The sequence below is a fragment of the Citrus clementina genome, unplaced genomic scaffold, assembly GCF_000493195.1.
Source record: "Citrus clementina cultivar Clemenules unplaced genomic scaffold, Citrus_clementina_v1.0 scaffold_1, whole genome shotgun sequence".
Classification (NCBI taxonomy): domain Eukaryota; kingdom Viridiplantae; phylum Streptophyta; class Magnoliopsida; order Sapindales; family Rutaceae; genus Citrus; species Citrus x clementina.
Window position 1 is genome coordinate 27942801 of NW_006263303.1, and position 13640 is coordinate 27956440.

The 13640-nt window shown below is 34.5% G+C and overlaps 3 protein-coding genes across 6 annotated transcripts; 1 reads left to right on the plus strand and 2 right to left on the minus strand.

Moving 5' to 3' along the window:
• The first annotated feature begins 366 nt into the window (after positions 1–366).
• Positions 367–4528, plus strand: LOC18055712 (tetratricopeptide repeat protein 1). Of its 3 annotated transcripts, none has more exons than XM_006453460.2 (6): positions 367–727; positions 833–1090; positions 1617–1743; positions 1921–2034; positions 3340–3455; positions 4335–4528. In XM_006453460.2, the coding sequence occupies exons 1-5, from the start codon at positions 518–520 to the stop codon at positions 3453–3455; spliced, it is 825 nt and encodes a 274-aa protein (XP_006453523.1). In that variant the 5' UTR covers positions 367–517; the 3' UTR covers positions 4335–4528. The 3 variants fall into 3 exon arrangements, with proteins under 3 accessions (XP_006453523.1, XP_006453521.1, XP_006453522.1); XM_006453458.2 differs by lacking the exon at positions 4335–4528 and adding an exon at positions 3532–3720; XM_006453459.2 differs by lacking the exon at positions 4335–4528 and having other exon boundaries at positions 3340–3900.
• A 2-nt stretch (positions 4529–4530) lies between these two features.
• On the minus strand, positions 4531–6008 carry LOC112095789 (shikimate O-hydroxycinnamoyltransferase-like). Its single transcript, XM_024177978.1, has 2 exons — positions 5559–6008; positions 4531–5430 (listed from the first exon to the last, which is right to left on the minus strand). The coding sequence occupies exons 1-2, from the start codon at positions 5991–5993 to the stop codon at positions 4543–4545; spliced, it is 1323 nt and encodes a 440-aa protein (XP_024033746.1). The 5' UTR covers positions 5994–6008; the 3' UTR covers positions 4531–4542.
• A 2347-nt stretch (positions 6009–8355) lies between these two features.
• Positions 8356–10305, minus strand: LOC112101559 (shikimate O-hydroxycinnamoyltransferase-like). 2 transcript variants are annotated; one of them, XM_024192245.1, is made up of 3 exons: positions 10096–10305; positions 9536–9960; positions 8356–9406 (listed from the first exon to the last, which is right to left on the minus strand). In XM_024192245.1, exons 2-3 carry the CDS (start codon positions 9947–9949, stop codon positions 8519–8521), a joined length of 1302 nt encoding a protein of 433 aa, XP_024048013.1. In that variant the 5' UTR covers positions 9950–9960; positions 10096–10305; the 3' UTR covers positions 8356–8518. The 2 variants fall into 2 exon arrangements, with proteins under 2 accessions (XP_024048013.1, XP_024048014.1); XM_024192246.1 differs by having other exon boundaries at positions 10088–10250.
• Between the last annotated feature and the right edge of the window lie 3335 nt (positions 10306–13640).

Below are 13640 nucleotides of genomic sequence, written 5' to 3' on the forward strand. Positions count from 1 at the left end.
ATTTGTACATATCAGTTAAAGTCTCATGTATATGAGTTATAATCTGAGCAATAGTCTCATGTAATTAAAAAAAAAAAAAAAACTAGGCAACTACAGACATGCCATGATAATGAATAGGTTTTCAATTCTTGCCTTCAATGAAAAATGATCATCCCCACTTAATGGGCTATGTGCAAGATCCACAGATGTCAAATGGGTTGGGGTCCTGCCCATATAAAGCATTAATAATAAGCCCAGATTTGACTTTGGGCTATGGATAGACTAGACGGGCCTAACAGCGTCTCTTCTCGTTTGTTTGGCGCTTATGGCGTTTCTATTTATTTAATTTTATTTTTTATTTTCATCATTTTGTTGCTTAGTGTACAAGTACAACGAGGAAAGGGGAGAGTGGTTTCTGGAAATCAGGAGTGAAATTAAATAATTTGTTGAGTTTCTTCATATCATTCGTAGGAGAGCCAGACCCCTGAAGGCTAAACGCTAATAAATCCTATCTCCAACTCTTCAGTCAACTGAAAAAATGGTGCTGATAGAACAAGAGCCAGAAGACGCAAAAGAGACTGTCGCAGCAAATCCTCCAAAAGCAGCATCGACAGCAAACGAAAACGGCGATGTATCCGACGGATTCGAAACCGCCAGTGAACGCGACGTCAGCGACGACGACGACGACGACGAGGAGCCGAAACAAGAAGAACAGCCTGTTGCTCTAAACGACGACGAATTGAGCCAGGTTTTTCATTTCCGCCTTTTGTTATTATCATTTCAGTTTTACAAGTTTTGGTAAATTCAGCTAGTGAAGCAAATGATTGATGAATTAATGATTGATTTTATGTAGAAAGCGTTAAATGAAGCGAATGAGGCGAAACTTGAAGGGAATAAGTTGTTTGCTGAAGGAAAATATGAGGAGGCGTTGTTACAGTATGAGGTAGCTTTGCGAGTGGCATCGGTGCCGGAGAGAGCGGAATCAGCTTCGGCGCCGGAGGCGAAGGAAGGGCAGTCGGCATCGGAGAAGAAGGAAGTGGCGCCGGCGCCGGAAATGGCAGAGCTGCGTTCCATATGCCATTCGAATCGTGGAATATGCTTTTTGAAGCTTGTATGTTACTCTTTTATCCACATTGCATTCTTTTATCCACATTGCATTCAATAACAACACTTTGTTTTGTTTGTGCATCCTAAAGTATTAAAGGATTTAGAAAATGTGAATTGCTAGATGTGACATTGTTGTTGCTAAAGAAGAAATTAGTAAAGCATGAGGCATTTGATGTTTTTGAGTTCTGTCAGTCTGTCTGTTTGTTTATTTTCTGATTTCATCCCGGTTTGTTTAGCATTGTTTATAATGCTTTTTTTTTGTTTTATTAGATTCCGAAAACCTTATTCTCTATAGTAGTTCATTTTACTATTACCTTTGGAGTTTACTTTGAGTGGATCTGATCCTTTCTCCTTCTGATTTGCTGTATTGTTATCAAATAGACATGATGATGTTCAAGTTCAGATGGTAAATGGAGATAGAAATTTATGGATAAGTACTTCATATTTTAAAGTCTGCCAAAATGCTGTTTGTTTTGCATCCAAGATTCCTATAGACTTTCTAACTCTAGATTGGTGATAATTTACGTTAGGGAAAATTCGAGGAGTCTATCAAGGAATGCACAAAGGCGTTGGAGCTTAATCCTACATATATGAAAGCTCTGATCAGAAGAGCAGAGGCGCATGAAAAGCTTGAACACTTTGAAGAGGCTATTGCTGGTATTCAGGATTTGATGATTGTTGTCATTTACGTAACAAATACATTTTAGTTTCTTGTTCATTCTATGTTGGATTATGTAGTTTGGTTTTGAACCCTGAGTCTTGTGGCAGTTTCATAACCACTTCTAATTTCAAATGTCATTTTCTTTGAACTTTTCTTCATTTTTGTTATCACAGATATGAAGAAAATCTTGGAATTTGATCCTTCAAATAATCAAGCCAAGAGAACCATTCTTCGTTTGGAACCACTGGCAGAAGAAAAACGCGAAAAGATGAAGGAAGAGATGATTGGTAAGCTTGGCAATGATTTTCTTCTGTGATTTCATTTCCTCCTCATTAAGAAACTGTGAAACATTAGTACGTATCAAAGAATGATATAAATGGCAGTAAAGAAAGCCGTCGATACAGAATAGGAATTTACAATCATATAAGGATTGAAGATCTCTTGGTGAAATAAGGTTCCATCAAGACCTTTAACCCAAATTGAGTGTACGCTGATGGAACTCTCTTGCTTCTCATTAGCAAGTCCACTTATTTCCACCCAAATACATGTGCATTCTGCATCACGGAGATACATCTCTGCCTGCAGAATTGGTTGTTGGAAGACGTTGAAACAAAAATTTAAGACTCTTTCTGAGGCACACCATTCTCCATCTTCATCAATTGGAGCAAATGAATGAGGCATCTAGACTTTGTTTTTTCATTACTTTTTAACCAGTTCACCCTTATTATTAGTGCCTTCATAGTATATTTGTTGTTATATTGTTCATAGCCATATGCAATTTCATGTCTTTGCAAACTGTGTTTTATGATGGTCCGATAATACCTCTGAGTAAGAAGTAGATGAATTCTTACATGCAGCTAGAAGGTGGAACAGATAATGGAAAGAGAAGATTAATTAATTAAAATTGTAGGTTGGACTATGTGAAGTTATTGTTGTCAATGAGATTTTGGGCATGCTTCCTTGAGATAGTCTGTAAGGACTAGGGGTTTGATGATCGAAAGAATTAATTGGTTTTGGAACATAACATGCATGGGAAGTGATAGTTGTTACTTGTTTATAGAATCTGCTTTACCCCCAACATCTTTCAATTAAATGTGAGGATTAAGCAGAAGTTTTCGGAGGGTGTAGAAAATTCAATTTGAGTGTGGAGGAAGTATTTCAAAGTTTGAAGTTTAATACCGACTGCACTATTGCAAATAGCTATTTTATATGATCCTCAATGGTTGTTTGGTCCTGTTTGATGTCTTCTTTTTTCTCTTTTTTATATAATTTTTTGGGTATGACACACCTTTGACAAACAAGGATTCTATACCTGTGCTCATGCTTTGGTATGTGCAGAGCCATGTCCTTCTAGTCATACAGTGAAGTCATTTTATTTGAAGGGTTATCGTCGGTACACACAGAGAGTGGGGGAGTTGTGTTGTCAGAAAAGGATTTGTATTAGAATAATGATTATATATAATTAGATTACCTAATTCTTCTTCTTGACAAACATCTAGGCTACAATTTTCATGCGACATTTCTTATGCTTTTGTGTGCATGCCTCATCAGTTATTCATTAACCAAAATGTGAAATTGTTTCCTTTGAGCAGGAAAGCTAAAAGAAATGGGTAACTCTATCCTGGGCCGTTTTGGGATGAGCACTGACAACTTCAAAGCTGTTAAAGATCCGAACACTGGCGCCTACTCAATATCATTCCAGAAATAGGTTGGTTCAATATAACTTTAATTTTTTATTGGAACATAGTGTGAGAAGACTGCACTCAGGCCATATAGTGAAACAGGAATCCTCCCTTGGGCATCACACTGTAAATGTGATTTAAGTCTTACAAGCTGAGCAAACAGTTTAAACGTCGTGTTAGAGTTTTGAAGTGATGCAGTTTCCTAGTTTGTTTGGTGTCTTGTAAGTTGACAGTCAAGATGTTGTTCTTGCCTGTTTTGAAGACAATATTATCAGTGTCTTTTTACTGCCATTTTTATCCGAGTACAGCTTTAATGAGCTAATAATTATCCAATATTAAACATCTGTCCTAAGAATAAGGTTCTAATACTAACCAAGTGATGGTTCCTCTATTGGTGTTTGATTACAATTTTCTTTGTAGTGTTTCAGATGACGACGTTGGGCTTGAAATTGATGTATTATTATTTTTTAATTGAGTTTTGACCTGTGTTGTTCGGTAAGTTCACATTGCAATCACCAATCATAGAGTTTTAAGTTAAAAAATTATTATTGCGGATGGTTTTATATGTTTCAATGAGAGATTGCCTTTAATGTCTTAACACTCTGCTTTGGAGAGACAAAAACTCTTACTGAAAAATTTGACTAAGTTTGTGTTTTCAAGTTTTCTTGTTTTGTTGAATAAAGAACAAAGTTATATATAATTTGTACATTTTTACTGAAAATAGATTTTGTATCATAGTTGCATTAGATCATAACGATACAAAAGTTGTTTCAGTTATATTTTAGCAGGGATTATGGGCATATTTGAGAAATAGAAAAAGAAAATGTAATTTTTTTAATAAGAGGCAGAAACTTAGGGGCCTCGATGCTATCCCATGAGCTAACAGAATTTTCTTGTCTGTCCAGTCCAACATTGTGAACGATGCCTGGGATACGCTTTTGTATGATCATCCATTCCCCAATTCTCAGTATTAGCAGCTCTCTATATTCAATGCATTCAAGCAGTTCATTAATCATTTCAAAAGGACAAAAGGGGGTTCATTATTACAAACATATCAGCAAATAATAAGATCGTAAGAATCAACACAACACCCAAAGATATTACATCGTGGGATTACGGAAAGATATCATAAAAAAACTTGTTGAAGTGCTGCAAGTGACTAGTTTCCATGCCTACAGCCACCGACCAGCTCCCATCATTGGTTGGACCGGGTAAAATGAAAACCTCTCCGTCCACGCCGGACACAGGCATCGTAAACACCGGCCGACCCCATCCAAGATCCACCTCGTACATAGGCATGTCTGCCAATTTGGTTGTCAGCAGGTTTGGACAATTACTAATTTTGGCGTCTCGCCTGATAACTGTTAAATCAGGTTGTTGCTTTAGGTAAGCATGCCCTGACTTCATATACTTGTCATCCGTCATTTTAAGTGCTTCATGAATTCTCTCTGTTGTACAATTTAACGATTCCGATTGAATATCACCTGACAAGGCCATTGGTGTGGTGCTGAAGCCTACATTGCCACAATACCCAAATGGAATTTTAGGATTCAATTTAAATCGCCCAGATGTAGGAATATCTAACTTGGTAGCTTGATCAACAGACAACCCTCGTGCTTTACATGCGCAGCGCCATATATGTGCTGCTACAATCTCAAATCTAGTATACTTGACGGTGGATCCGTGATCTCCCTTAGATTTTTCTTTAAGGATGTTCATTTGATCAGGTGATAATTTCAGGATTGCAGTGGAAATGGCTTGAGGATTTTGAGTAGGACTATTCATGAAAGGAGGGGGATCGTGTTCGATGTGGTGAAATGATGGAGAAGTTGGGACTCCAACATCTAGTATAGTTCGATCAAAGATTGGTGGAACGCTAATAGGAATGCCACGCGACATCTCAGCCCATGAGTTCATGAAGTGATATGCCGTAGTTCCGTCCATTGGCAGATGATGCATCATAAGTCCAAGAGAAACTCCTCCACACTTAAAATGAGTTACCTATAAAGAAATAAAGTGACTAAGTTTGAGTGAGTATTATGAATAATTCTTTTGATGGAGTAGCTCTCAATTTCATTTTAATAAAATGAGGAAACACACGAGCTCTCTTTTTATTCTTATTCTTCTACCTGTGCCATAATAAGTGGATGAAAATATGCATCTTTCGTGCGATCAACAGGTGGAACAAGTTGCACGAGCTTCAAGCATGATTCAAAGTCACCAAAATCATCAGTGACACAACTCGTTTCAGCTTCAATAAATAAAACTCCCTTTCCGTTACATTTTATTTCAATTCTGCCATTTTCATCTTTACCCAATCTTCCGGCCAATGGGTGAAACGGGACAAGAACTTTACTCAAAGCCTCCTTCAGTAAACCACCTTCAAACAAATTGGAAGGGTAATTTGGCCGTCGGTAGAAATACACACTGGGGATGTGACTTGCCGGCATCAGCAGGTCTAAATCACTCAACCGTAGGCAATGTCTGGGGGTTTCTTGAGCAGGCCGTATTATTGTTGACTCTTTTACGTGAATTGTTTCCATTGTGTCACCACCTGCATGCATCCGATGGCCACGAAAAATAAGAATATACAGGATAATAGATATAGTTAACTCTGATACTATGCACAACACAAATCAAATTATGCCTTAATTAGCAAGAAAAGAAAGTACCCATATACCTGGGGGTTGGGAGCTCTAAGACTTCAGAATTCTTATGGTAAATGAAAAATGAGTTCATTTCGGACATATGTATACCGATGAACTTGCGTTTAAAGCCAATATTTTGAGATAAGTTTTTTTTATTCCACACGCGGAATCAATTACCTTATCCAAGTTGTTTGATTTTCTAAAATTTCAAAGTAACATTCACGCTGCGCTACATTTAAATATGGTTATTGAATAATTTAGCCACCTAATCAATATGTACACTTTAATTATAAAACGGGCTCGAAAAAGAAATAAAGCCACTCGTTGCGTTTCGTTCACTTATCATTTTCTCTTCATGGGCCCATAGTTACTTTAAAAAAAAAATAAATATTAATAAAAAAATAAAAGAGAAGTCTGAAAAGGATATCAGATCAAACCTTATTTCTTCTCAACCGTCTCTACTTTATCTCTAATTGTCTTTCACAAAATCAATTTTACGATTTTTTTATCTCTTCTCTACCATCACAGAACCGGCTAACCAACCTTATCTCTTCTCTACCGTGACCATGCCAACCAACCTTGTAGATTTTCCTTTGCCGTCGATGCAGCACAAAGCCAATAGATCTACAAATTTTGCAGACTTTCTTTTGCAAATTTCTTTTGCCGTCACCTCTCATTTGTATATACTCTCTCCCTCTCACTTTCCTTCCATAGAGGAACTATTTTAGTTCGTTAATTTGTTTGATTTTGTGTAATACCTAGCTTTGTCTGGACTCAATCCATGGTTGTGTTGAAGATTTAAAGTTCGAAGGACCCATTTTCCTTCTTCATTTAGACAACCTCCAATTTTTGCATCACAACCATTTTTCACATTAGGTTTCGGCTTCAATGCATTAACAGATTTCCTTTCTAACTTGTCGCTACGACCACATGCAAATGTCGCATATTTTACAATTTCATCAGTCACTTTCTTAGTAGTTCGAACCTTTACAGGAACCCTTCTTATTTATCATAGACTTTGTAAAATGCAAACATTTTTTCATGACTATTAAATAATATCCCAAGAGTTGGGTCATATTTTTTCGGTTGCATAATTTTATCTACATTGTTGGCTCTTGTTTCTTGCAACTCTTCAAATGCATGCTCATTTTCCAAATTCTCCATTTCTACAAAATAATTAACATTTGTATTAAGAATAAGTAATTAGAAACTTTTATAACATTTTGTCCATTAACATAACAATTTAAATATATAAAACACACCCACAAATTTTTATAATTTATTCCATTATCTCCAACAATTTAAATTAGAAAAATCCTAACATACATAAAACACATCCAGAAATTGCTATAAATTTAATCCATTACTTTCTAACAATTTAAATTAAAAAAATCCTAACAATTTAAATATATAAAACACATCCGTCAGTTTTATTCAACAAAGTCACGTGAAAGATTGAATTAAATTCAAAATATTATGATTCAATTCCTTAAAATAATTTAAATTACAAGAACTAATAATTTTGTGGAATTACAATGAACTATAAATTATTTGTGAGTGTTAAACTTTAGGTTAAATTACTATGGAATTTCAATTGAATTAAAATTAATATAAACAAATAATATTTAATTGGCCCGGTGGACTTAATTGAGTGATTTGTAAGAATTATTATTTAAAGTCATCATCGTTCGAACATAAAGAGATAATTAAATAATTTTTTAACAAATGGATTCAATTGACAATCTGAATTAAAAAATAAGAAATAAAAAATTAATTTAAATTTTACCTGCTTTTTTATTTTTAAAAAATAAGTAAATGTCAAATCTTTATGTGTACTTTTAAAATAACTTCAATGCACTCAAGCACTTCATTAATCATTTCAAAAGGACAAAAGGGGGTTCATTATTAGAAACATATCAGCAAATAATAAGAGGGTCAATTGTCCAAACCTGCTGATAACCAAAGTAGCAGACATGCCTATGTACGAGGTAGATTTTGCATGGGGTCGGCCGGTGTTTACGGGTTAAAAAATATTATTAATTATTGTTAATAGATTAATTAATTATAATATCTTTTATTCTTATTATTAATAATAATAATAATTTATTTAAAAAATATTTATGATTATAATAAAATAATAATTATAATTATAATTCATTTAACAATAATTATATTTTTTAATTAAATAAAAATTATTTTGAGAGTTTAAAATTATAGAGGCGAATTCATACTCTAAGATTTCAATAAAATAAAATTGAGTATAAGGGGTTAAACGAAATTTGACATTTCAAAAAGTTTATAATATTCATGAATAAAATATAAATTACATAGAACATAGGAGATTAGATGAAACTTCACAGACTCACCGTAAGTTACATTAAGTGTAACGAAGGCGGACCCAATCGTAAGTATCCACCCAAAGACATTATTACATCGTGGGATTACGGAAAGATATCATAAAAATACTTGTTGAAGTGCTGCAAGTGGTTAGTTTCCATGTCTACAACCACCAACCAGCTCCCATCATTGGTTGGACCAGGTAAAATGAAAATCTCTCCGTCCACGGCGGCCCAAGGCGTCGTAAACACCGGCCGACCCCATCCAAAATCTACCTCGTACATAGGCATGTCTGCTACTTTGGTTATCAGCAGGTTTGGACAATTAATAATTTTGGGGTCTCGCCTGATAACTGTTAAATCAGGTTGTTGCTTTAGGTAGGCAAGCCCTGACTTCATATACTTGTCATCCCTCAATTTAATTGCTTCATGAATTCTCTCTGTTGTACAATTTAATGATTCCGATTGAATATCACCTGACAAGGCCATTGGTGTGGCGCTGAAGTTTACATTGCCACAATACCCAAGTGGAATTTTAGGATTCAATTTAAATCGCCCAGATGTGGGAATCTCTAACTTGGTAGCTTGATCAATAGACAACCCTCGTGCTTTACATGCGCAGCGCCATATATGTGCTGCTACAATCTCAAATCTAGTATACTTGACGGTGGATCCGTGATCTCCCTTAGATTTTTCTTTAAGGATGTTCATTTGATCAGGTGATAATTTCAGGATTGCAGTGGAAATGGCTTGAGGATTTTGAGTAGGAGTATTCATGGAAGGAGGGGGATCGTATTCGATGTGGTGAAATGATGGAGAAGTTGAGACTCCAACATCTAGTATAGTTCGATCAAAGATTGGTGGAACGCTAATAGGAATGCCACGCGTCATCTCAGCCCATGAGTTCATGAAGTGGTATGCCGTAGTTCCGTCCATTGACGTATGATGCATCATAAGTCCAAGAGAAACTCCTCCACACTTAAAATGAGTTACCTATAAAGAAATAAAGTGACTAAGTTTGAGTGAGTATTATGAATAATTCTTTTGATGGAATAGCTCCTAATTTCATTTTTAATAAAATGAGGAAATACACGAGCTCTCTTTTTATTCTTATTCTTCTACCTGTGCCATAATAAGTGGATGAAAACATGCATCTTTCGTGCGATCAACAGGTGGAACAAGTTGCACGAGCTTCGAGCTTGATTCAAAGTCACCAAAATCATCAGTGACATAACTCGTTTCAGCTTCAATAAATAAAACTCCCTCTCCTTTGCATTTTATTTCAATTCTGCCATTTTCATCTTTACCCAATCTTCCGGCCAAGGGGTAAAACGGGACAAGAACTTTACTCAAAGCCTCCTTCAGTAAACCACCTTCAAAGAAATTGCAAGGGTAATTTGGCCCTCGGTAGAAATACACACTGGGGATGTGACTTGCCGGCATCAGCAGGTCTAAATCACTCAACCGTAGGCAATGTCTGGGGGTTTCTTGAGCAGGCCGTATTATTGTTGACTCTTTTACGTGAATTGTTTCCATTGTGTCACCACCTGCATGCATCCGATGGCCACAAAAAATAAGAATATACAGGATAATAGATATAGTTATCTCTGATACTGTGCACAACACAAAGCTAGCAAATCAAATCATGCCTTAATTAACAAGAAAAGAAAGTACCCATATACCTTGGGGTTGGGGGCTCTAAGACTTCAGAATTCTTGTGGTAAAAGAAAAATGAGTTCATTTCGGACATATGTATACCGATGAGCTTGCGTTTAAAGTCAGTGTTTTGAGATAAGTTTCTTTTATTCCACACACGGAATCAACTACCTTATCCAAGTTGTTTGGTTTTCTAAAATTTCAAAGTCACATTCACGCTCAATGCAAATATGGCTATTGAATAATTTAGGTACCGGATCAATATGTACACTAGAATTATAAAGATGGGCTTGGAAAAGAAATAAAGCACCTTTTGGAAAAGAAATAAAGCACCTTTTTTTTTGTTATATTTAATTCTCCACATAATCATTACATTTATAGTGCTTTACAAGAAACACGATAAGCCATCACAATAGTTATCTTTATCTTGATCTTGATAAATGTAAAAGTAAAAAACTTGAATTAATCATAAGATAAGAGATAAGGCTGACCACTTTAAACTTTCGGAACACTAATAAATGCTAAGTATGCTGCCCTGTCATCTAACATATTTGAATTTGTATTACTCAAGTTTGGTAGCTCTGCTACAATTTTTTCATCAAAGTATTGATCTCGAATGGGGTAGAGTTGATGCAACAGCCACGAGTCTCTTTAGCCTTTGTCTTAGTCTTAGAGTTGGACAATGACCCTCTCCTGATCTAAGCTCTCATGGGTTTTTAAAGATCTTATGTCATGTGTCTTTAAGTAATAGTGTATAAATATGATTTAATTTCTTTATTTTTTTTATTCATTAACTATCAATCACCACATATATTTTTAATCAGGAGGAGATCAGATCAGGAGAGAATCTTGATCCCTTAGAGTTAGATTGAAACTGATGATGAGGACTTGAGGTTGATTTGGTTTAATTGTCAACAATTTTGTGGTCTTTGACAAATAGAGTTGAGAAGATTATCGTGTTGAGAGTAATTATTGGACTAATGACATGAACTTACGATGACTCTCAATCCTTGAGATAATTTTTTATTATGAGTTAGACTTGTACTTGTAGCTTGAATTTTGTTTGAAGCCACTTGCTATCATTTCATTCATTTATCATTTCCTTTTTGTGGGCCTACATTTACTTTAAAAAAGTAAATATATAAAAAAAAAAGAGAAGTCCAAAAATGATATCAGAGCAAACCTTATCTTTTCTTTACCTTATCTCTAATTGTCTTTCACAAAATAAATTTTGTGATTTTTCATCTCTTCTCTATCATCACAGAACCGGCTAACCAACCTTATCTCTTCTCTACTGTGACCACGCCAACTAACCTTGCAGATTTTTATTTGTCGTTGATGCAGCACAGAGCTAATAAATCTACGAATTTTGTAGACTTTTTTTTGCAAATTTCTTTTGTCGTCACCTCTCACTCGTACATACTCTCTCCCTCTCACTTTCCTTCCATAGAGGAACTATTTTTGTTCGTTAATTTGTTTGATTTTGTTTAATACCTAAATTTGTCTACACTCAATTCATGGTTGTATTGAAGATTTAAAGTTCGAAGAACCCATTTTCCATCTTCATTTAGACAACCTCCAATTTATGCATCACAACCATTTTTCACATCAAGTTTCTGCTTCAATACATTAGTAGATTTCCATTCTGATTTTCCGCTGCGGCCACATGCAAATGTCGCATACTTTACAATTCTATCAGTCCCTTTTCTTAGGAGTTCAAACCTTTACATGAAACTCTTTTTGTTTTACCATAAACTTTGTAAAATGCAAACATTTCTTCATGACTATTAAATAATATTCCAAGAGTTGGCTCATATTTTTTCGGTTGCACAATTTCATCTACATTGTTGACTCATGTTTCTTGCAACTCTTCAAATGCATGCTCATTTTCCAAATTCTCAATTTCTACAAAATAATTAACATTTGTATTAAGAATAAGTAATTAGAAACTTTTACAATATTCTTGTCCAGTAACAAAAAATCCTAACAATTTAAATATAAAACACATCCACAAATTTTTATAATTTATTCCATTATCTCCAACAATTTAAATTAAAAAATCCTAACAATTTAAATATATAAAACACATCCATAAATTGTTATAATTTATTCTATTATTTCCAGTAATTTAAATTAAAAAAATCCTAACATATATAAAACACATCCAGAAAATTGCTATAAATTTAATCCATTACTTCTTATCAATTCAAAGTAAAAAAAAAAATCATAACAATTTAAATATATAAAAAGCACAAATCTACGAATTTTTACAATTTAAATTAAAAACATTCTAACAATTTAAATATACAGAACACAACAAAAACTTTATTTGAATGTATGAGAGAGACCAACTTACCAATCAATTAACAACAATTTTATGAAGTTGCCTCTGTTTGCAGATCTATTACCATTGGTTTTGTTTTACTTTTTTTTTTCTGTTATTGAAAAAATCCGGATCTAACTTCTCTCTCTTCTTCCTTATGGCTGCTTTTTTTTATGTTATTGAAATCAAGCAAAAGCAGAGCTGGAAATGCAGATATTAGTTGTGTGATAAACAACTAAAAGAGATGCATATGAAGTTATGGCCTTCCACTTCCTAACAATTGAAAGTAAAAAAAAAAATCCATAACAATTTAAATATATAAAAAGCACAAATCTATGAATTTTTACAATTTAAATTAAAATTTTTCTAACCATTTAAATATACAGAACACAACAAAAACTTTATTTGAATGTATGAGAGAGACCAACTTATCAATCAATTATCAACAATTTTATCAAGCTGCCTTTGTTTGCAGATCTATTGCCATTGATTTTGTTTCACTTTTTTTTCCCACTATTGAATAAATCAAGATCTAACTTCTCTCTCTTCTTCCTTATGACCCTTTTTTATGTTATTGAAATCGAGCAAATATAGAGCTGGAAATACAGATATCAGTTGTGTGATAAACAACTAAAAGAGATGCATATAAAGTTATGGCCTTCCACTTTAATAATCATGTTAAAACTCTTATCCAATAGCCAAAAAAAAAGTTTTCACTTTATTCACACATGTGCACTATTATATATTATTTTTTTAAACTTATTATGGGCCCTTAATAGAAGAGAGGGAGGATAGGAAATGCTGTCGTGTCTTCCCTTTATTGTGGTATTGTCTAAGTAGCAGCACTAATGGGGCTAAACGAACAAAGGGACAACAGAAACGGCAGCGCCTGTTGCCATTTCTGTGGGTCTTACTTCTATCTAGGGATGGCAAAAATCCCCACGGGGACGGGTACCCTCGGGGATTTTCCCCATTCGGGGAGGGTACGGGGATAATTTTATACCCAATTTTTTTTTCGGGGAGGGGACGGGGAAAATTTTTTACCCAATTTTTTATTCGGGGAGGGGACGGGGATGAGGTGGAATCCCCATCCCCTACCCATTTCCCCATTTTAATTTTTAATTTTATTTTTATTTTTAAAATTACTAATAAATAAATAACAAAATTATAAATATTGTTAAAAATAATAAATATCAAAATAGTTGTATGTTGGGAAAGTGGTCACCTTTTGCCGGGAATTAGTTGAAG